At 40.5% G+C, this 23,817-nt stretch overlaps 1 protein-coding gene and 2 long non-coding RNA genes across 4 annotated transcripts in view; 1 reads left to right on the top strand and 2 right to left on the bottom strand.

Annotated features, from left to right (window-relative positions):
- The window catches only part of IFT81 (intraflagellar transport 81), a 36,728-nt gene extending 22,175 nt beyond the window's left edge, over positions 1-14,553 (top strand). Inside the window, exons 11-18 of the mRNA XM_082066326.1 lie at positions 3,753-3,902; positions 5,826-5,954; positions 6,139-6,228; positions 7,187-7,273; positions 8,833-8,904; positions 8,990-9,075; positions 12,076-12,121; positions 13,062-14,553. Of these exons, the coding sequence (XP_081922452.1) occupies positions 3,753-3,902; positions 5,826-5,954; positions 6,139-6,228; positions 7,187-7,273; positions 8,833-8,904; positions 8,990-9,075; positions 12,076-12,121; positions 13,062-13,244 (843 nt within the window). The 3' untranslated portion in view covers positions 13,245-14,553. The remainder of the gene's footprint in view (positions 1-3,752; positions 3,903-5,825; positions 5,955-6,138; positions 6,229-7,186; positions 7,274-8,832; positions 8,905-8,989; positions 9,076-12,075; positions 12,122-13,061) is intronic.
- Positions 14,554-14,718: 165 nt separating this feature from the next.
- Positions 14,719-20,473, bottom strand: LOC309446492. Of its 2 annotated transcripts, none has more exons than XR_014185466.1 (5): positions 20,191-20,473; positions 19,125-19,198; positions 18,404-18,448; positions 16,709-17,018; positions 14,719-16,106 (listed from the first exon to the last, which is right to left on the bottom strand). It is a non-coding gene; the product is annotated as an uncharacterized lncRNA (long non-coding RNA). The 2 variants fall into 2 exon arrangements; XR_014185467.1 differs by having other exon boundaries at positions 16,709-16,885.
- A 318-nt stretch (positions 20,474-20,791) lies between these two features.
- LOC309446493 lies at positions 20,792-23,313 on the bottom strand. The gene is made up of 3 exons (XR_014185468.1): positions 23,191-23,313; positions 22,509-22,701; positions 20,792-20,907 (listed from the first exon to the last, which is right to left on the bottom strand). It is a non-coding gene; the product is annotated as an uncharacterized lncRNA (long non-coding RNA).
- Positions 23,314-23,817: the final 504 nt, after the last annotated feature.

The raw sequence follows: 23,817 nt of genomic DNA, 5'->3' as shown, positions 1-23,817 counted from the left end.
TATTGTGCTTATGCAAAACTTTTTATTAACAGAACTGTTTATTTGGAACCTGTTTAGATTATGCATTTCCGAATAATTTTTTTTTACAAGTAATACTTTATTTTCCGTAGTACTTTAGCATGAAGAATATTTTTATCCCTATAACACAAATTGATACAGTGATCCAGCAAATGCTATTTTCAAAGCTTTGACTCTGAAGTGAGGGATTAATGTGGGATTTGTTCTTCTCTGAAAACAAGCTTAGCCATTTTCTCCTTTAATGATAATCTAGGAGTAAGAACCTTGTGAAGGCTTCACATGGCACAAATTTAGTTTTAAGGAGGTGAAATGATGGCTTTATGGTGAAAGCATAAGACTAAGCCTTAGAGGAGCTGGGCTTTGATCCCAGTTCAGCAAAGCACTGAAGCGTGTGGTCAACACACGTTGTCCAGACAGGGGTGACCTGCCAGACTCTGGTCCTGGAGAAGCCATTTCAGTAGCTGTGGTTCAGTTTTATCATATTTCGAATGGTCGTAATACTTAATTATTCCACAGAAGTGCGGTCAAACTCAATCTGGTGATAGCAATCGCTTTCACATTGTTATAAGTGGAGAAGCATGAAGTACCGGTGGTGTTGGATTATTATTACAGAACACAATACAGGAAATCTGCTCAGGGATGCTATTGGAGATACCTGCGTTATGTGTGGGATCCAAGTCCTGTTTTCATTCACTCTATTTCATAATCTAGATTCCACGCTCGTTATGTGACAGTCACCCATAAAAACAGCCAAGTGCAAAAGCACCATCTTTCTTTGCCTCCATTGGCACAGTTTTTATATCTCAGGGGGCTCTGCCTTGGCCAGCAAACACGGGTCTCCGGGCTTGGTTACTTAAACCGCTCACTCGGTGCCAGCATTTGGTTCTTGTCCAGTCATTTAATCTTTGAAGCTTAAATAACTATTTGTGTGAAGCTGCTTGAGGAAGGAGCGCTCGGCAGCGGCCGCGGGCCGGGCTGGTCCGTTCTGTGGCTGCGGGAGTGACGGAGGTCGAGCCGCTGCGTGTCTGTCCAGGGACCCGCTCTATGGGAAAATGCTGCTGCTCACAAATGGATTCCTTTTGCTTAGTTCACTTTAATGTGAAGCAGTTCAACAATGTTATTCTTTGGTGAACTATGCAAATTATTTAGAAGACCTTTTGCTGCAGTAAAATACGATGTTTTATAGCATCTTGAGGGCTTGATTTCTCATCTACATACAGATGCGAGCATAAGATGTATAAAGCTTCACAAGTAATGCTCACCCAAATGAAAGCACATACAAGCAGCTTATTTATTAATGTTATTATAATTTTTGCAAACCTACCAAATGATTCTCAGCTTTTAGGCTGAAGAAACCTGATTTTGCCGTAAGATCCCTACATGCTGCTGATTTAAGTGGAGCCATATCTAATAACTCTGGCTCTGAATTTGGCCCTGGATCTCCAGAAACCTTCAGTTGGTGGGGTTGTAAGGGACTAATCTGTGCTACGTTTGCAGTAGATGAAGTCATTTGAAAATTCTGATTGATTTTCCACAGGTATTATCAGTTTGGTACCATTGTTTATATCTTGTCTTACCTGGTTTGCTGCAATAAAAGCTCTGTGAAAGCTTAAGTTTGCTTTTAAAAAGCCAGAGATTACAATGATCAACAGCCATCCATCTGCTAAAAGAATAGGTTCCACTTGTCAATGTGAGCAACTTGGAGTTCATTTGGGATGAAATTTTTATTCTATAGTCCTAACTTAGTCAACTATTAATAGAACATTGGTGGAATCGGTTCTTTAATCAACAAGATCCTTTGACTTCCATTGTAAAATACATTATGCTTTGGATATTGAATATGCAAATACTCCACCTCCCACTCGAGCTATTTTCAAGATCTTATAAGTAGTTATAGAAGTGAAGAGAAGAATAATTTGCTTTTCATCTTGGGATAAACTGACAGAAAATCGTTCAGATTTGAGAGCAGTATGTGGTCACATACAAAGTAAGTTTCATCGTTTACATCATTCTTTACTATATTCCACTGGTCAAATGAAATATCTCCGGAATCATTCCATCAAGACAGACAGCTCTGTTCCCCTTAAAGATGGTATTTATACTTTTATAATCTCTGAAAATCCCAGAAAACTTGGTATTGTTTAAGCCATGAAGTCTTTTGTATTAACTAAGAGGATATACTTGAATTTGCTATGAAAAAGAATGAATTCTGGTAAGACTATCTGAAGTGTGCCAGTGATCCAACGCAGAGCGTCGGACTGGAGGGCAGTGGCTCCACAGCGCTGTGGTCGGTGTCCTTGTCTGTCCTTGTCCTAGGTAGCGGCACAATGTAAAACCGTGTTCCAAAGCCACACAGAGGCCAATCTGCATAGAGCACATTGAGTAATTTGTGGGTTTGTTCTTTCACCAAAAACGTTTATAGCTTTTGGCTTTAAAAATAGTTCTGGAGCATAGCAAGAGAGAAGCAGCTTTGGCCTAGATATTGCTCAGGATGGCAGATGAACAGGGTTGATTTCATTTTGGGCATCTTGCCCAGGACGCTTTTTATAGAACATACAGTTACTCTGGGGGTTCTTAGGCTGTGGTCACATTGGGGTTTTGGATTTATTCTTTAGAAGGGAGAGGCATCATTTTCCAAAAAGAAAAATCCATGTGAATTTCAAAATCTAAAGTTCTTTTCGGTTTGAGTTTTCAACTTGTCTGGGTGGCAGCGGGACTCGGTTTCCCCCTCGGGGCTGCCTGGTTCGTGTCGCTGCACACGCCGGTCCCCTCCTCAGCAAGGAACGTTCCGAAGCCCGTTCTTACATCAATAACTCTAATAAATTGGGTTTGCTTTCCATCTCTGGATCTGGAGACATTTTTGAGCTGTGACTGGCATTTGCCTTTTAGCTCCCATGTAAAATATGAGAGCAAAGCGTGTTTAACAGATGGAAAACAATAAGGTGAAGAAAAATATTACATGTTTGTTTCAACACCTGATATTTCATGTGTGTTACAAATTGAGCACACACAGATTCAGATGTAAATTAGCTAAGGCTGTTGATCCGTAAGGATATGCATTATTTTACTTAGTCTTTAATAAAAAATAGACATTTTCCATTACTTTAGATTTTGAGTGAAGTACATATTGCATTTCTCTGCTTCTATGCAAGGACTCTCGTATTTTCCTGTTTTTAAATACTGAGCCAGTGATATCATTTAGGTCTGCAAGAGTCAAGGAACGAGAGCAACATCTTTGAACTACTGAGAAACAGCATTTTTTAAAAAGAGACTCTTTCTCATGCCCTCTTGCAATTTTTCTGTACTTTCTTATCATGTTTCTTGGGCTGCAGAGCTCTGGGGCTCACACTGCTGACCTGCTGCTCTGGTACAAGTGCAAATGACTATTACATTAACTTTTTCATTATCCGTGATTCTCACAGCATTTTGCAAAGAGTAATTACTTTTGCAACTGTCAAACGGTGGTGAGCAGAGCCGGTGATCTCACTGTTACAAATGGGCGAGCTGGGACAGAAAGCAATAGAGCCGCTTCTCTCCATTTCGCTCGGTGAACAAATGCAGAGCTGAAAATAAATAGACCCTGGGAATCCTGAATTCCAATCCTCTGTTCTAAACACTTCATCTTCGATATGCAGTCCAAATGCGATAATTACATTTTATATAGCAACAGTCTGTGATAAGGCCTTTTTTTTTTGCTTTAAGTTAAATGATATTTCTGTTCTCTCTCTTTCCAGTTGAAACACTATGTTAATAAGCTCCGGAGCAAGAACACATTTTATAAAAAGAAGCGCCTGGAAATAGCAGAAATTACGGCTGAGTACGGGATCCTCCAGAGGACAGAGGAGCTGCTCAAACAGCGCCACGAGGCCATTCAGCAGCAGTTGGTAAAACAAGCGTCGCGGCTCCCACAGCCCATCGCCCTGCCCTGATACCAGCTCTGTAACGTGTTGTTTTGTTACATTCTAACGTGTATCACCCTCAGCTCTCCCGCTGTCATTAGCAAAAGAGTCATTAGGGTATAACATTTATTTTTGCCCGTGACTATGCGGAGCTGCTGTACTTTATGTTCAGCATCTGTTTCTTACAGGCTGTCACGACTGTTGTGCGGTTTCTTTTTAGACTGAGGGGCTTGACCCTGCTTTTTAAAGTCAATGGTAAATCTTCACTAAGTCCAGTTAGAGCGAGGCTAGATTCTTAAATTAGTTTTTGGTATTGGCATGCATAGTAAGGGCTTTGAAAATTATCAACGGCAACCAGGCTTCAAGTTACTGCTGCAAAATAGATAGGAAAAGTACTCCAAAAAAAAAGAGCAGGCAGGAAGGAAACATTCTAACCCCAGAATATTTAGAAACACATGTGTTTCACAATAAGTGAAAAATGTAAAACTGGCCGAATGCTTTTTCTAAGCCAGAAGAGCAGAAGGATTTCTGTCATGCACAACTGTAAGCATTCAGGGAATATGCACACATCCCAAATGCAAAGAATCTCCCTTTTTAGTTCACAACAAGCTACTGCTGTGGTATTTTGTCCCAATATATAAAGTATTCTTGTTATCAAAATATTTTGGTTTTATTTACCTTATATCTGTTTTGTTATATGTACATATTTTGCATTTTTAAACATAAAAGTACTTGCCTTATGAAAAGAAAATGGAAAGCGTGAAAATACATGAGACAGACTTTGGACCGACCCTCACATGGATGCCGTGGCTGATGTTGTGCTGTTCCATAGGATGTTCATTGTTGAATTCAAAATAAACCCAGAACTGCTACCTGGGTGCAAAGAAGCACTAGGAGCGGAGCTTTATTTCGTGATTGCTCCTCCGCCAGAAGGGAGGTGTGTGCGTGTGTCTTTTCACTGGTGAAGTGTTTATTTGCAGCAGGATAACAAACGTACTCCAGTCATCTCCCGGGAAAATCACAACAGAGACAAAGCGCTGCAAGTTTTCCTGTGAAGTGGCTACACATTGTCAGCAGTATATTCCCATTCAAGTCTGAGCTTTTCTAAACTACCTCGTAGTGAAACTGCACAGCTTTGGCTTTATCACGTCCTTACCGCCAGCTGAGTAGCGCACAGAGTTTCCTCGTAGAATCAAATACACTTTTTCTAGCCCTGGGCGTAACACGCTGTCACACACGCTGCTCCCAGAGGCTGCAAAACGCTCCCGCCGTGGCAGCACGAGCTATTAGGAGAGAGACATCTTTTCTTAAATGTACAGTTGTAGAAGGTTTTTGAGGATAATGGAGTTCATAGATATACAGCGCTTTTAGGAATGGATGTTTTGCTTTTTAACAAGTTGTGGGTGCGTTAATCAACACTTGGCTTTCAAATTACAGAAAATATCCTCCTTACATAATGAGCAAGCGTTACTAAAGATCATTACATCAACAGATAATTAAATGTAAAGTTTATGTAATGTAATGCTACAGTTTGGTAAGATGGTATGAGTATTCCTACAGTGAATGCAAGACTTATTTAGTTTTGCTTGACAGTTCGGATTAAGCACCTGGATTTTCCATATTCTCAGAGCCTGACCTAAAGCCACTTTATTTTGTGGAAACTTCCCGTCCGGTCCATTGGGCTCTGGCTGACCAGATAGTGTATTCACAGAAAGTTGGTATTATCCCACTATCCAGGCACTAGATAAACAACTAGTTGTTACAGCAGCTAGAGGATTAATCAATTGTAAAATAAATTGATTACAGGACTTACCTTTTTGACTTTCTTACAATATTTTGGCTTATGAAGGAGTTTGCTGTTACTTGATTATTGGACTCACATGCAGCATTTATTTTTTGTGTCTACAGCAAGCTATTGAAGACAAGAAAGGTATTTCTGGATACAGTTACACCCAGGAGGAGCTGGAAAGGGTATCTGCAGTGAAGAGTGAAATGGATGAGATGAAAGGCCGGACACTCGATGACATGTCTGAAATGGTGATTTTTGTCTTACACTGCTCTATTTCCTCAAGTTGACTCTTTGGTTCCTCAGCATATAATGACTGCAAAATGCTGTGAGCATATACTTAACATGCCTTCTTCTCTTTCTTTTCACATTCCTAATTATATTTATACTATTAGTATCATAGCGTTAACATATATTGTTTTGTCCCTCTATCAGGTAAAAAAACTGAATGCTCTGGTGGCAGAGAAGAAGGCAAGTCTAGCTCCTGTTATCAAAGAACTGAGACAGCTGCGTCAAATGTGCCAGGTTAGTGGAAACATTTCTCTCACTCTGTGTAAATAAAGTCAGAACCACAAATAAGTCTAATTTGCAGATCTCTATAGTGCTGTACAAGGGCATAATCAACTCTGAAGGAAAGCTGGAAATAGCAGAATGGGTCAGCACTGATTTGCGACAGGCCCCATGGAAAAGAATGAATTCTCAAAAGCTGATAGTGCAGGTAGAAAATCAGGCTGAAAATCTTATCCTTTAAACAACTCCTACACCAGGGGAAAATGTAAAAATCATGGTTCAAAACCATAGCAAAGTTAGTTTCCAAATTGATTTCAAAGCTTTTTCTGCATTTCAGCACTAATGATCTCAACTACTGCTCTTCTTTTTAAAGGGGTTGCAAATAATATCTCATCCAGGGAGTTGAATACATTGATCTAAGTCCTACATTGGTCTATAGAAAGGGCAGATTTATCTATTTGTTTTCAAAATTGTATAGAGAGCTGAAAAAAAATGTGACTCAGGTTCAGAGCTGCTTTAGGTTGGCTCATTGTCACAGAAGTAAATAGAGCTACTTGTTTATCAACCCAATATCCAGAAAAGTTACTTTTAATGGTTCTATTAAAAGTGTCAGCAAATGAAATCCAGCTAAAGCTTTTGTTGTGCACAACTAGAAAGCTGACTTTTCCTAGGTAGCAAGTATTCCCTGTTTCAATAATTATTTTTCCTTTCTTCTGGCAAATGCTGCCCTATTAAACTAACACGTTAAAGCTCTGGACGTGGCTGTGAGGAGGAAGTTTGGGTGCTGGGTTGTGGGGGCTTCCCTATAACACAACCCATGTGTCCAGAGGGGTGTGAGGGTTGTGTGAGTGTCCGTGGGTGTCCCAGAGCTGACGCTGATGGGTGACACCGACAAGGACACGGTCGGCCTGAACGTCACGTGTCAGTGCATTGAATAGTTCATTTACGTACCCTTTTGCCCTTTTTACATAAGGAATTAACTCAAGAACGTGATGAAAAGAAAATCCAATACGACAGCTGTGCAGCGGGGTTAGAGAGCAACCGCTCCACACTGGAACAGGTAAGACGGCGGCTCGTTCGCGCGCATTAATAAACATCGCGCAACACGTTATTCACTGTGGTACAATATTTTCCCTGCCCTCTGGATACAGAAAAGTGCAAATCCACTGCAGGTGGAAATATGTCGATGGTGATTCACAGCTCTGCAAATCATACCTGAAGCTGCGGTGCACCTGTGCACGTGTGTTCGGAATAGCGCCAAAGGAACTCGGTGGCACATCAGTCCTGCCACCAACACCCAGCTCGGAGTAGCAAGAATATCGTAAAACAAGATGCGTCTGCCAGAAATCCTGCTGACCTAGATAGCATCTGTTAGGAAAGAATTTGACCATAAAATAAGGCTTAATTTATCAAGACAAATCTTTACGTGCACTAGCAGATGCATTAAATTAGCAACCAATCCAATGGATAATTAATGCACTGAAACTGATGGCAAGGACACTTCATTAAATGTGACTGTCTTGTGTTCTGGCATACCACAGTTTTTTAAAAATACAACTATATAGGTATAGCTAAGACCATGTGTTTATGCTTATGCATTACTTGAACTATAGCACTTCTAGGAAGGGAGGTACTTAAACCAGCAATCCTTTAAGGTAAGGACAGACATACCAGTGTTAATATGTTTATATGAATCTGCTTTATCTCACTAAATCAGCTCCTGTCATTTTTTTCTGGAATTGATTTTTCAAGGGCTTGCCCACACAAGGGATCTATTTCAAAATAAAAAGGCGTACATTTAAAGCGTGGGTGGATATATAGATAATTATTTTCCTGCACTAAAAGTACCTTTGTATCGCTTAATCCAGGCAAAAGAGAAGAATCCACAGATGAACCTATGAAGCAGACCTTCCATAAGAGCTATTTTACAGTAGCAATCAAGGCTTTTTTCTTGGCAGACAAATCTTAGTCATTTTCTAACACAAGATAACAATCACATCCACTGATTAAGCTGGACATGACTTCAGCAAACTCTTGCAGTTGAACCGTAGAATTCAGTTTTCCAGCTGACGGTCTGAAAAATCACCCGGTGACCGAGCTTTGGAGCTGCCAGCTGCTGTGCAACCAGAGACACCAATTCCATTTGGATTATTAGGGGTTTTGGTATGGAGCATTTAGAGATGGGGCTACCCACCACATCCATACTCCTTAACATAATTTTTGCTTGCTAATTACCATGCTATTAGCAGGTCTGTAGCTTCTAACATACGTTTTGCAGATGCGTTCCAGGAAATGCTTGTTCACAACTGTATTTAGCACTTAAGATGTGCTTAGGAACAAGAGTCTTGGCAGCACTTGTGAAGTGTCTGTTACAAGTCAGTCATATTAATAAACACCAATTAACAATCATTTCGCATCCCAGTGACTGAAACTGCGAACCTAAAACGATCAATTGTCTTTCACTTTAAAAGAGACTTCTGTAAAGCCCGAAGTTTATAAATATTTAAGAAATTATCAGTTCAGTATTGTGGCTGTTTCTGGTGGTTTATATCGCAACACAGGGCATCTCCTGGGGACTTTCAGTTACGATGTCCTTTGAAATGTTGTTCTTTACTACAGGAAGTGAAAGGACTTCTTGAGGAGTGTGTTCAGGAAGAAAGCAACTACCGTTACATTAACTGCATGAAAAGGGTAAGAACACAAGAGGGACCAGATTGTTCATTGTGAAAAGAAATAGCAATTATATATTTTTTTTAAATGACGTATTTCTTTATAGAATCTAGAAATACAGCTGGAGCGTGCTAAAGAAGAAATGAAGACATACGTCTCCCCAGACCCACAGAAGAGACGAAAGGCAATTCGGTGCGTATGTTAACGTGTTTCCTTTGAAGGATATTCATCAGATAGGGTTGAAGTTAGGAATTTTCTCACTGGCATTTGAACTGGAGGAGTTCACCTGATAAATTTAGAAACACTATAATGATCTAAAAATAAGCATCTTGAATTCCAGTATATACTGCTGCAAACCTACGAGTTCTCTCAGACATACCAACAGATTTTCCCTCCCTGCTGGAGATTATGGGCCCCAGAGAGCGGTTTTAACTTGCAGCCCTTGTTGGCACAGGCTCAGAGAAGCTGCACGTCGGCTCGGTCCCGCAGGAGCTGGGGCTCTACCAGACATTGCGCCTCTGCCAAGTGTCCCCTGAGTCTGAGAGCAACCAGGTGCTGCCCTCGGCTTCTGGCCGTTTCTCTCAAATCTACTGTTCTTCCAGGTCCAGGAGCTGTCACCGTCACTGGTACAGGGTGGAGGACTGCATCTGCTCATCCTAAATGGATTTGGGTTTACTCCTATCTGCAGTTCTTACTGGAGGTGGAATGATACTGTTCTGCACCGTCACGCTAACCTGCATCTTTACACTCACTTTAATTTACTCCAGTTGCTGCATCCTCTGAGATTTTTCAGGTCCCCCAGCCTTTGCCTGGTAGGGAGAGCAGCACAAAAGGTTGTGAATTGAGCTGATGGTGTTGTTTTCCATTTTCAATTACGCAGTCCTGCCACAGATTGAAATGAGAACGAGATATTTCCGAGCCTGAGATATTTTGGATTAATTATCTGTGCTAAGGGGTCTAAATGTTACCATGTCATATAGAGTGGAGGCTAAGAAGCCTCTTATTGCATCTCATAAAATAATGGAAGGTTGTAGGAAATGAAAGATTTATCTAATGCAAGACGATGAAACAGCAAAATTAAGCAGAAGGATAAAAAGAGAAGTGGCTGTGAGAAAAATCTTAGTGATGATGTGAATATTCATCAGGATGAAAGGCAAGACAGCTCCGCCAAGCAGCTGAGAGGAAACGCGGGTCCGACAGCCGGCACTGCCCATTTATGGCCTCGCAGGGAAGGGGAGGGTCTGCGTTTATTCACAGATGCGAAGCGAAAAATGCTGCAGCTGAAATGCTTGTGAAATGAAGATCCACAGTGTGAGCAGTCACACAGACAAACCATGCGAGCCAAACGCTGGAATGAAGCGTGAGTCCAGCCATGTCATTCCAGGTATGGCGAGGAGAATGCGAGCGCAGCGTTACCGCGCTGCCCGCTGTCCCCGTTTCACTTGCTAACTGTGGGCACACAGGGAAATTCTCCTCCCACAGTGACCACACACATTTCTGACCTTCTGTAAGAGGTCGCAGACCCATCGCATTTAAATGAATTACAACAAAGTTCAACATAGAGATCTTTGCAAAATATAAAGTAAGATGATACATTTTTTTCTAGACATCCTTTTAGAATGTGAATGTATTTTTCAGCAGGCTCTGGAATGTAAACGGAGTAAAAATGAACCATAAATAGAACAGTACTTTCCTAACAACATATTGAACAAAAAAATGTCTTAATTCTAACCCTCCTTATTGAACATAAACTGTCTGTTCTGTGAAGTCACTTCTTAGGAATGTGAAAAGTTAATTTTCTTCCCTATAAATAGAAAGTTGTGGGATTTTTAATGAAGTTATTAAGTTGCATTCCTTCCAGTCATCATTATAAATAGTAAAGAAAAACTTACTAGGAAGGACATCTAATCTCCTGATGATTACGTTCAAAACTACTTTAAAAAGTATTCTCTTGAGGCCAAATGTGTGTGAACATACGCTGTGTGCCAGTGGAAATGAGGAGCTTGAGCGTGGCTCACCATCTCTATTTGGTGAGGGCTGTGATCAGCAGTGCAGCGCTTGGAGCAGCCTCAGCTTTGTTGAGGCCACGACTGTCTGAGAGGGAGAGACCAGAAAATGATCCAGTTTCGTTCCTGGCCCGGCCGCTCTGTGGGGACGTGGCCGGCAGGACCGGGGGCCCAAGGGCTCCGGTTGGAAGCCTGTAGAACTTAGAAGAAGTGGAAGGAAGATAAGAAACATGATGTGTTGGTTCTACATGGCTGCTTGAGCAAACCCTCGTGCTCTAGTATCATGAAGGCTGATATTACTTTCTGGAAATTTGGGGTTCTCTGTGTAAAGGTCTTCTACTCTGAGCAATTTGGAAAGTCCTTTAGATAACCCGGGTTATTTTGTACTCCGTCAGCAAACTCTCACCCTCTAAGCATACGTGTTACAGACAGAAGATAATAATTGAATTTTTTTCAAGTGAATCAGTGAAGATTTTAAAATAAGTCCATAGTAATGAATCTGAATTGTGCTGTTATGGTTTGCAGATTATATTGTCAGGTTTCATTTATCAAGTTTGCATATGTCAGAAAGTGATCCAGCCACTTGTGACAGACAAAGGTGTACAGCCAAGATTTTTAATAATGAATGTCAACAGTTATGCTTCTAAGCCTATATTTAGGCACCTCAATGTGACGGCTGTTTTCTGAAAGTGAAGAACACACAGCAGTTCCATTGCAGTCACTGCATTTGTCAAACGCTTCATTCCTGTATTGTCCCACTCATTGTAACGCTACATTCGCAGCAATGAAGGGCTGTGGATTTGTAAACTCTGGCAAATGAGGTCACTGTGGCCAACCTCAAAACGTCACCAGGATAAATGCATTATTAAAAAGGGATCTAGTATGTCTTATATTAAAAGATCTTGATGTTGTCTTCAAGCTGGAAGATGCTGTAATCGTGCCTGCTTCTACAATGAGAGAGATCTTATCCACTGTCACTTCTCCCAGCTGAGAGAATTGGAGAGAACTGAGCTTTGCTGTCAAGGGATGTGTTGTGCAATGACAGAAACATTTCTTCATGCTTCCACTTCTCTCTCATCTATGAACCTCCCAATACTTCTATAGCTTTCGATGTTTGCATCATTATTCTGTTGTACTACACAGAACCAAATAAAATAGTAATAAAAGTATTTTGTATTTCCTTTAGCGAACAGTATACACGGATGATCCTCGAACAAGAAAACCTTGGGAAGGTAAGAATGAAGTTTTTACCTTGTAAAAACATTGTACAGTTCGTATTTTTGTGGGGCTTATTACCAAAGGCTGTGATTAGTCTTTTATAAAAAGCATATTGCAGCCTACAAAGAAAATTCTATTACTGCTGGCATTGGTAACTAATACCCTGAGAAGAGATCATGCTTGCTCTTCAGGGCTTGATTTCCTGCAGAGTAACCATGAGCCGCCTGTAAAAGATAGTCAAACAGCTTAACGTGACAGCACATTCCCCGAAAACCATTTGGAGAAGAGAGTGAAACACGGGCGTAACAAACTGTGCCAGCTCACATTTTATATTGTATATAAAGCAACACGTTGAAGACAATAAATTTGGAGCCTGTCAGCCTTCGCACTGTTATGAAAGGCCAGGGGATCAGCAGCGCAGCGGTGTTAAACAAAAGCACTTGTCCATTTTTAATCTTGTATGAAGCTCAGATCAGCATGGACAAGGTTAGGTTTACCAATTCACACTCAACATCTTTCTTGTATTAGTTTCCTTTTCACGAGTGAGTCTGTGAGTGATTTTTACAGGTTTGGGCTGCCACTGTTAATAATCAGTAGCAGGTTTCATGGTAAAACATTAATTTCATGTTTATAATATCATATGAATCAACTGCAGGTCGCAACTTGATAGTGCAAGAGCTCTGCATGGAAACAAACTCAGATTTTTAGCATAACTTCTCAAAGAGATAACGTTATTATTTAGACACTTTAAAAACATTGAAATAATTGTCAATCCATACAAAGATCTAAGTCCTGGGTGTTAATGCATTTATCACTTGACAGAGTATTATCAACTTTAACAAAATAATATTTCAGTAGCATATAAAAATCTTTGTCATTCCAAGCTGCTTATGTGAGCAATTTTTGTGGTGTAGAACTGTTCCAAAAATCTAATTTTTTCATATTTTTTAACAGAAATTACGAGAGAAGCAGAAAGTTGTGCGGGAGAGTCACGGGCCAAATATGAAGCAAATGAAAATGTGGCAGGATTTTGAGCAGTTAATGGAATGTAAGAGAGAATGTTTCCTGAAACAACAAAATCAAACAGCCATTGGTCAAGTCATTCAGGAAGGAGGTAAAGACAGACTTGTATTATGAATTCTGCCTCTTGATACCAAGGTAAAGTAGGAAGACAATGTGTTGGCTTCTTAAAGGTAAACTCTTACTAAATATTATTGCTTTCATCATTTCTACATAAATTTGTTGTACATTATTTGGTTTTGGTGGATAAACAAAGAGAGAAACGAACCGCTCTGCGAAGCTTTTCCTCCGTTGTTTAAGTGACAACGTAACACGGTTGGGAAGATCGGTTATGAGAGCACTGGAGTGAACCTCACCGTAAATCTCTGGTTTATGAGGCTGGGAACAGCATGCAACTGCAGGGAGATCAAAGGGAAAGAAAACCTTCTTCAGGGTCACAGAAAACTTGCGTAATTGCTCTGCTCCTTTTTCTGTATCACTAAGGTTACACTTTTGCAAGGCCTGGGACTTAATACGGTATAATTGTGGCCCTCCTGGCGTGGCCCTCTCCTGCCCTATTGTCTTTATTCAGCCAGCGTGACTGGCAGGAGCGGAGCCGTGTTTTGCCCAAGCAGCACAGACCCTGCCACACGCTCCCAGTCGTACTTTCCTTGCACGCTTGAATTCAACCGGTTGTGCTTCCAGGAGACAGTTCATTGCTACAGCGTCAGGAGTAGGTTCTTAGAACAATTATTTGGATTCTGAGCTTTTTCCATTATCTTTTGTTGTTTTTAACATGTATATTTTTTTCTTGCACGTACACCACCTTCACATTTTTCTGATTTGCTCATGTGAAAGTGCGAATGGTGGTTGACTAACGCGATTACACTCCCCAGAGAGAGTCATCCCGGGGACGGAGGGTTATTGATGGATGTAAATATGGCCCAGTGGCTCTTGCGTGCGTTAGGGTGGAAAAACAGGTAGATGGGCAAAGGCTGCCCCTGGCTGCGACCCGTGAGCCACCGGCAACTGTCCCTGCCTTTAAAATCTCATCAAGAGACCCGCGGCTGACCCAGGGTAAGAGGAATGTAGGTGAAGCTTGAAACTGTCCCTCACACCTCGTCATTTCGGATGAGCGCCGCTGAGCCACTGTCACAGACCAGAAGCAGAAAGATAAGTCTGGGGGACCAGAACTCTTACTGTTCTTAATATCTCTTAGATTACTGAATTTCTAGATAGGTTATTTTAGTGGGTTTTTTGTTGTTTTTCCTGCCTGAAGTAGAATGTCTTCTTAGGACATAAAAAATAATTTTGCTTTCTTTGATACCTACCTCCTGCTGTTTTCTATATCAACAGAGAGTATGGTAATTATATAGTTCCTAGTTTGCCTTTGCATTAAATATATTTGTTAACAGACCTAAAATAAAATCTGGTGTCTACATTTTAACAGTACGGTATTCTTTTTTTTTACATTTCCTAGGTGAAAGAAGGTAAATTGTTAGTGACAAGTAGCTTGCTGGGCCACAGGAAGAAGAGGTTTGAATGAAATTTATTTCAGATGCCCTCCGAAGGGTTGAAAACTGCAGAGCATGTGTAAGGAGTGGGTCTCAGATCCGTAGATTCCCAGGACATCCTCATGTAAGCCCTCCCACGCTGCCGAATAGCTGGAGATAGTCTTTCTCAGCAGCTGCACGCTAATCTTCCCCGGGGTGAGGGGAAGCAGCAGGTTTTCCCCTACGCAGGATCTCAGTGAGCATGGAAGGAAAGCCGTGCTGGAGGACACGGGCACAGGTAGATTTGGCTGGGGTGGGAGAGAACAGGCCGTGTGGATCGGGAAGGGAGAAGCTCAGGAAAAGGACATATGCAGCCTATAGAGTGTGAGACCTGTGCGTTTTCTCCCTGCTGGCCTTGTCCTGCGGGTACCACGTGTCACCCGCGTTGCGCTGAAGAAAGTTACGGGACGTATGTACCTGGACTCCTGAAGGAGGGACTTGCTGAATGCTTGTCAGCAATAGTTAAATACAGACAACTAGATATGAGACATGCTGAAAACATGGGATAATCACCAAAAATGGGCATATTTAGGAAGCAGACTGTGGTTCAGAGTCACCAGACAAAGTGATTTTATATTCTCCAAGTCAAAACTTTTAACAAAACCCTAGAAAACCTATTTGACTAGACCATTTATGCAAAGATGGATTACAAGCATTAGCCTGCTGCCCTGGAAAAAGCACTCATGTAGAGTATGACTGAGTATAATAATTTTCTGTTTTTCTGTTCAGAGTTACCCTAAAAATAGTTCATCTTTCTTCCTTGTAAAAACAGTTTATTGCTACTTACTCCAAGATGACGTGATTGTTGTTCTGATCTGATTAGTGTTCTGTCGTTTGTGCTGCACCAAGAAAGGGCACACAGATGATACACAACAGCAGCAGCAAAATGACTTTCTGAGATGAAGCAGAAAATCATAATAACTGTTATGAAAGGAAAATTGGAAAAGCTCAAATGCTGGTTTTTAGCTTTTTATAGAAGTGGACATTTAGTAAATGCAGCTTTAATGGATTCTGTTCACTGGCTTTTCCACCTAGTTCATTATTTGATAGGAGCTTTCAAAAATCTCTGAATTTCACAGTTTTAGCTTTATTTCCTAACTTGCAACAAAAAGCTTACTTCTATTTTGTTTTCTTTGTTATTATTAATAGCCTAGCTTGCTCACTAATAAGATTAAATACACCATATGGAGAAATACCTGCCCTTCCCTTGTGAAGGTCCAAATAAATCAAAAATGTGCATAGCTAAATTGGGGGCTCCAGCACTTCCTGAATTCCTTCCAGTCGGAACACCGATCCGGACAGCCGCTCACTTTGGTTCAAACGGCTTCTTCTTATCTTCACCCAGGCCCGGGTGAGGAAGTATTTTAGCTGTAGCACTACGGCTGCGTTCTGCAGCTTCGCGTTACTGAGTCGTGTCCTTAGAGCTGCAGACAAGTTCCGCACGGACCTAAGAGGTTAAATAGTTACAGGCATCAGAAATAGCACGACAAAACAGTTCATCTACCAAGTTATATGACCAGCCATTTTACCATCAGGTATCAGATTACTTTGTTTATATCAGTGGTACCATTTGACTTCTATTTTAACTATAATAAGTAAAATAAATGTTCTTAGACTTCCTTAAGTAACCCAAATCTAGCATTACCTAATTGTATATCTTTACTCACATGGATCTTGCTACTCATGAAGCCATATGCAGGCAGTCGCCCATAATCACAGAAGTTAGGCCCTGCTAGTGTATTTATTATGTTTAAATATAGTGATTTCCAGAGCTTTCTTGACAAGACATTCCTACAGTATGATGCTGCTTGTTTCAAAAGTCAATAGAGCAGAATTATTTAGCAACAGCTCAGTGCCTAGAAAGTGTCCTCACAAGGAGGATTAATAAGCACGGGTAGCACACAAGCCAACAAGCAGGAGAAAATCTGTTGCCCAGTGACTTGCTGGTTCTGGAACTGGAAATGAAGTACAGAGCTGCTTCTCCCTACATCACTAATTCGTGTCTGGCCCAGACGAGCAGTGACCGAGAACTCACTGCTGAGTAACTACCTGGAGGCTGCCCCTGGCGCGGGATCCGCGCGGAGCCGTTTGGCAGCACGCGTCCGATTCCTACATCCCCGCTCCGGTAGTGTTTGGTGAGCCTGGAGCCAGATGCCACAGGAAGGCAGACAGATGTATGACTGAAAGACCACAGCGACTGACGTGGCGTCACCCGAAAGGTGTCCCCTGGGGAGAAAGGTCGTGACATGTTGACAGAGCGGACTGGGGGGAGCTGTGACTCCGTCATCTTGTCCGTGGATGAGGAGAGCGCCGACGCTTGCAGAGCTGGTTTCTCTCGTTGGCCCTGTATTTGCTCAGACTTAAGTGAAAAAAATAAAGAATTTAATCTGAACATGTGCCCTGTGTTATCATTTGTAGCAGTAGGTTTCCTGCCAAAGGAACTCTGTTAACTCTTCAGCTGCCTTTATTCCAACTTGTAATGGGAACAGAACTGACCTTTTTGTGGCCATGCGGTGTTCCAGTGAGGAAGTATTACATGAATCAACAACTTTATCACAAGGTACCACCTGTCTGGGTAACACCCAACCGGGTAGTTGTTTTCTAACAATCAGAATTTGACCTATTTCCAGCTTGTTTAAAGAGTTCTTTGAACCCTCAGCATGACTTGAAAATGGGTCCTCCAAATTCTCAGCGTCTCTGTGTCTGTAGCATTAGTTCTGCGGTAGCAGTCTCCAAATTCCCAAGACAATCCATTTTATCCCAAGGCCATTGGGTGAAAAGGATATTTTTCACAATTGCATTGCACTGATTTTCATTATTCTAGTTTATAGGCAAAAAAAGCGCTGTAAGCCACTGCACCATGGTGATGTCAAACTCGGTGGGGAGCTCTGGTGTTTGAGCAGGGAGCAAACATATTCCAAAAAATCAGCAGGAACTGTGAGACAAATCGAGCCATCCTTACTTTCACAAAACCCTCACTGACTTCAGTGGGAGTTTTGCCAAAATAAGGTCTGCTGGATTTAGCTCTGTATTCTTCCTTCTGACGGAACAAGCAGGAATTAAAGGGCCAGCATCAGATTTATAAGACACAGAGAATAAAAAACCAACTGTAATTATCTAAAATAACAGTTTTTATCCAACGCAAATCAACGTTCCGTTAGACACAGTCTAATTTATAACAAAAATGTTTGTGGAAGACCTTCTCAGCACGAGCAATCAAAATACACAAGTCCTTAGCGAGATGGTTTGATTGTTATTTGGCATCTATAAGAGGCTGTCTTGCACAAATCTAGCACTAGAGTATTTACAGTGTTTCTCATTAAAATACAATTTTATGCACTACTTTGTATTTAAAGGCATTGTTTCTATTTATTATTAAAAAAATAAGTCTATTTTTAGCTTTTTTTTTGCATTCCCATTACTCCTAGTTTTGAAAAATGTCTTTGCAAATGAGAATTAACACAACCACTGTTTGCTGAATGGCAAGAAGTAGAGTTCTTTTCCTGCAAATGGATCGACTCAAGCGAATGTTTATTATACTGTTTCAGTTCAGCCTGTCATAGAGAATAATGTCATTTTTAAGCTTCTAAGTTTTATCGGAACTGCTCATGTTTTAAAACCGCTCATTTATACAATAAGCACTTAATTACCTCTACTCTTGAAACAGGATAAGGCCAAATCTGGCACATTTTGCTAATACCAGGAAAAATGCAGTTGATAGGAGAATGGAAAATGGGATCTTACCAGTTTTCAAAGATAAATTCCTTTTTCTCTCCTTACTCCTTTTCCCTGGAATGGAATAGAAAATATGCCTGGCACTTAGGGAGTAACAACAACTAAACCATCAAGGCACACATCACGTACAAATAATACCCATGTAAGGGAAATAATGAAGAAATTAATCTCACAGTTTCTTCTTTATGGATTTTACAACTGGTTCACACTGAAAAAAACACCCTCAAAATTCTTAAAACTTTCTCCAATTAAAATTTGGAGGTTTTTAATTTTTTATTTTTACTGGATTACTGTTTCTTAAATAGCAGTTGAAACTCTAAGCTTATAAAATATGAATAATTCAGTAGTTTGCTTGGTTTACACCACTGCAGCATTTTCTGGCAAGTAAACTGGTGTTTAGGCATTTCTTTGCAGTTATCACAGAAATCTCAGAGCCATTAGCAAAGAATTACCAAGAGCAAAAAGGGCTAAAAATTGAAAAATCAAAAACTAAAAATCACAGGAAAATGATACATTTTGCTTATCATCTCCTATTTAAATGATGCATTTCTCCAAGCCTGCATTCGCTGGACTGCAGCATGCAAACACTTATGTTTGCAAAATATTGTACCCATCTCCCTTATTCTGTGCTTTTAGGCTTGCCTTATTTTTATAGCACATTAAAGAGAAAACAGAATGGTATCAGAACATTGAAAGTCACCCACAGACAACCTGTTCCACTAATATTTACATTCGTGTTGCATCTTTTGTCCTGAAGGATTTCTCTGCTTCATTTTCCGTAGGCTGGTGAGACAGCTCAGGTATCTGCAGGAATGAGAGATCTGGTTAATGTTCAAAGAACTGAAACAAAACCTGGCATTTATTATTTCATGGGCAATGACAACATCATCTCAAAATTAAGTCTCCTTAGGAATAAATCTCCCCCAGCTAGTAACTAGAAAGCAATCTGAATTCTAACAACAAGGTGGAGTGTGGCATATTTCATAGGGGGTTTTACTGTTGTGCTTACTATTCCTTTTGTATTTTTTATTTACTACACTGTACTTCAAGCATTTGTATGTGAAATGCATCACTTCAAACTCTATACACACTGAAGGTGCTTTTCTGCTTGTTGATTTAATTGAATGAAGGTTGATCGTAACACACAACGAGAGGGAAAGAGAGAACTCAGAGACTGGAAAAAGCACTATAAATATTTTCCTGGGATCATTAACAAAACCTTGTAACACTTCACCCCCTGTAGCGGAAAGAATTATACAGCCCTTTTATGATATGTCTAAAAAGTGTTTACAACTCCATCCCAAATTAATGTCGGGTTTTTTAAGGGTAAAGAAAACATCCCGTAATTCTTAATGCTGTTATCAAAGCTATTTTCAGCCTTTGAAGGGATTCACTTGCTAGTGACTTGGCAGTGTCAAACAAATGTTCGACTTTTATTCTGACACTTCTTGAAGAATTTGATTGAAACTATATATGTCTAGATAACACCCAACAAAGTGCCCCTCTTGCGTTTGTTTCAAGATATTTTTGGAAACAACAGAGGCGACCTTGGATGGAGCTGCTTTTCCAATTTAGGACTTCATTTGGTCTAAGAGAGTAAAATTATACTCTTTAATCCTTTTGCATACCCACAACTGAGACAGTTTTATGCTATTGTAGAACTGTTTTTTCTGTACCTTCTATGCAGTGTCTATCTTTTTTAGGATAAGAATTATTTTAAGTAATCAAGTTACTTTCAAATATACATATAAATAGTCCTCCAATACATCACATGTCCTTTAAAAATATTGTGTAACCTAAATGAACAGCGCTCCTTTATGTAATCCCTTTGCTTCTTTAGAGCCAGTATTAATAAATGAGCGTTAGCCTTTGTCTTTGCTTATAGACGTGAAGAATCTGATCTCGAGCCAGAGTTCACACAGACTTGATGTAAAGTCTAAATGAGGAGAGCGGTCACGCTGGCGAGTGCTCGCGGATGGGACGGCCACCTGTCCGATCACAGCAGAAACATTGTCTGTCAAGCTTCAAGTTTAAAAGCCAAGGTTAGGAGCCAGGTTCTCTGTGCATCTCGAGTTGGGTGATTGTTTTCTTCTGGCTTTGGTCAGCTGTGCAATTGTATCTGTAAAATTTGATTACATCTAACCACTTCAGATGTTTTAAACAGTTTGCACTTAATTTTCTGTATAATCAATATATTTTAATTCATTTGTATTACTCTGTTACAGGCATACTGCACTCTGTAACAAAATGGAATTAATTTGTTGCAATGATAATGCAGTTTTACTGCTGTGAATAAAAATAGAATTGACAGAGTACAGTGCTCTTGTCATTTATATTTACTCTTTTCAATAATAATGTTGTCTGGTGTTACCTAATGATCAGATACAATTATATACTTACTGTGACTGACGGCTCGGGTTCTAACTCTAGAATATCCAGTTCCCTGGTTTTATGGGATGGTCATGTGAAGTAGTTGTGGGCAGCTTGAGAGAAGCGACTCCAATCCTGTGAACCTGTGTGTGTGTGAGCATGACTACATCAGCACATGCACAAATTGGGTTAAAATGGACTATTTGCTATAGCAACTTCCATCACAGATTTTCAAAATAATTGACTAACAACTCTTGGTAAAGTCTGTTGACCATGTAGTCAGATAAACAAGTTGCTGTTATTCATATTATTTTTAGATGAACAAACCACCGTATGGAACAAAACAGAAGCAAAACTGGGACGCTCACCCTTGTCTCTGGGCTGTGGCCTCAGGGCACGTCCAGGGTTCCCAACCTGATCCTCTCCCTGAGAAACCTCCCGAGTCTGGTCCTGAGCGCTGTTGTTCAGACCCCAGCCCCATCCCAGCCCGAGCTTTGGTTTATTTGAACATAAAGGAACGATACAGCAAACGTCACAAAATTTCCCAGTGCTGTAGTCAGCGTCCCGGCTTTGAGTGTCCTCATCTGACCCCTGACACTCCCTAAAAAGTAGTTCCAAAGTGAAATATCTATACATTTCCAAGGTGATAATTCATTGAAATGTCTAATGGGAAGATCATCACAGATACAGATAAACAAATACGATACACACAAACGAAAAGCCATTTCCTGAAGGAGTTCTTAATTAAATTGTAACACGGAATTTCAAGGCATAAAAAACTATCACAACTACCCTTCATTGAGGTCACGGAGTCACCAAAACTAAATGTGAGATTTTCTCTTACCCCGAGATCATTTTGTAACCCCGGAGAGATAAATATCAGGAGAAGCAGTCCTAAATAGAAACCCTGTGTGTGCATGTGCATGCATGCGTGCAAACAAAGACGAGGTCTCAGTTACAAACCGATACACAGCACTCAGGGCCAACCTTTTACTGCCCTGCCTGTCCCGTGTACATTCTCCATTTTTCACAAGCATCTACTTTGTGCTGTAGCTGAGACACATTGATTATACAACCGAGCACAGAAAGAACAGGAAAATTAATATTTTTTTAAACATCTAGAGGAAAGGAAGAGATTCTGAGTATTATTCATTGTTATCTTCAAAAAATGTAAAGATGCATGAATGTGAAAGCCCTACAGGAGAAAAAGTGGCTGGTGTAGAACATGGTGAGGGATGGGAGAGTTTGTGCTCCGGGTTTATTGCCCAGGCAGCTGTGGTCAAAGCTGCTGCTTCTGCGGGTCTGGTGTCCTCCTCCCTGCTGGAATTGCATGGAATTAGACCTCAGATAAAGGCTGATCACTGGAGCACTACGTTTTGGTTTTATATGTGAGAACAAATCCAGGGTACCCTCCGTTAGTTAATAACCCAGTCAATGGTGATAGCTCCTATTTAGTTTGATAAACTGGGCCTTAAACAAGAACTGAGGTTTTGTTGATACAAGCATATACCACAGGGAAGTAAAACCACTTTCCCCATGATAAATTCCAGTCTCAGCAGAACGAAAAATTAAATGTTTGTATTATTTCTTGAAAAAAAACCTGAAAAATGGATCATGCTTTTCAAAGTCCACAAAGTTATAATGCAAAGCTAAAATTTTCAAAAGAAAACTTAGACTTTTTGAAAAATAGGCCAAAGAAAATATTCTTTAGTTAACAGGAAAAAAATTAAAACAACTCAAATACCTTTGATGGAAATGTTCTCCTTACGAGATGTACAGCCTGTTACTGTGTGCTTTCATTAGAATCAGATGAACTCTTCCCAGCAGGCTCAGCGACGCTTACACTATTATATTCTCCACGGAAAGGCACGGATACTGGAGTTTCATAATAAGGGGATTTTTCTTTGATACAGCAGCTGCATCAGAGCCAACGTTACCTGCAAATACATAGCACTGGTGCAATTTATCTTTGTTTGAAACAATCCATGTGGGTACATCCAGTTTTTATACAAGGGCATTCAACAAACAGAGTGGTTTGCAATGTTATTCCTTCACTGAGGCATAAATATTGAATACCTAAACACAACATTAGCTAATGAAGTTGGGGGTGATTATTGGCCGGAGATAAAGCACAGGGTAAGCAAGCACGGATTAAGCCTGCCCTCTAACAGCACATCCTACACTTAGTCCCTGAGCACAATGCACTTCTGTCTGCAGCTCCTCTTGTCCTCGATGTGCTGCAGCCGTCAGCTCAAGAGCATCTGAAGACAAATTTCAAAAATAAAAACTGTTTTATTAAAAAGCTCATAAGCCAAGGTGAAATCTCTCCTTCATCAAAACCCAGTCCCATAACGGGATGTTGAGTGGGCACACAATTAAATAAGAAAAAACAAGACAGGAACATTTATCATTCAAGAAATGCTTACCAGGCGACCAGTGTTGGAAGGCAGGAAATTAATACTCGTAACTTCTGATGAGCTTTGCCCGAGGTCTCATGCTCCTCTCCTCCGTGTGATTCTCAGAAAATGAAAGATGCAGAATGATCGCCTGGGGTTTTGATTTTCCAGGGAATGCTTTTCCCTCCATAAGCTCATTGTCCTCCCCTCACAGAACATATGCATCTGTCGAACTAGAACATAAAGTCTTGGAAATCTGTCTGGCTAAATTATGGTATAAATCAGCCTAAATCACTGTCTTGGACAGATTCCTTCTGATGTTCCGAACAGGATGTTGGAACAAACAAAAAGAAAACAGTCTGCCCTAGTTAGTGTACCCCATCATTTACATTGAGCCTTGCTTGTTATAAGGCAGGACTTAATGAGTTTTATTGAGTGCTACATTAAGCCCAGACACACTGTACATGTTCTGTGAGGCTGATAGTTAATATGAGGTCAAACACAACAACAGGGAGATTATAGAGATGCTCGTGCAAGAAACTGTGGAAAACTCCAAAATAATGGCATCCAGTTCTGGGTTATTATGTAACTCAAGTAGGTAACATTTTTCAATCTCTTAAGCAATGAAAATTTATAATATGTAATAAACCCTACATC

This window comes from Streptopelia decaocto (genome assembly GCF_964273445.1).
Source record: "Streptopelia decaocto genome assembly, chromosome: 15".
NCBI classification, from domain to species: Eukaryota; Metazoa; Chordata; class Aves; order Columbiformes; family Columbidae; genus Streptopelia; species Streptopelia decaocto.
This window is presented reverse-complemented; position numbering and strand designations above follow the sequence as displayed.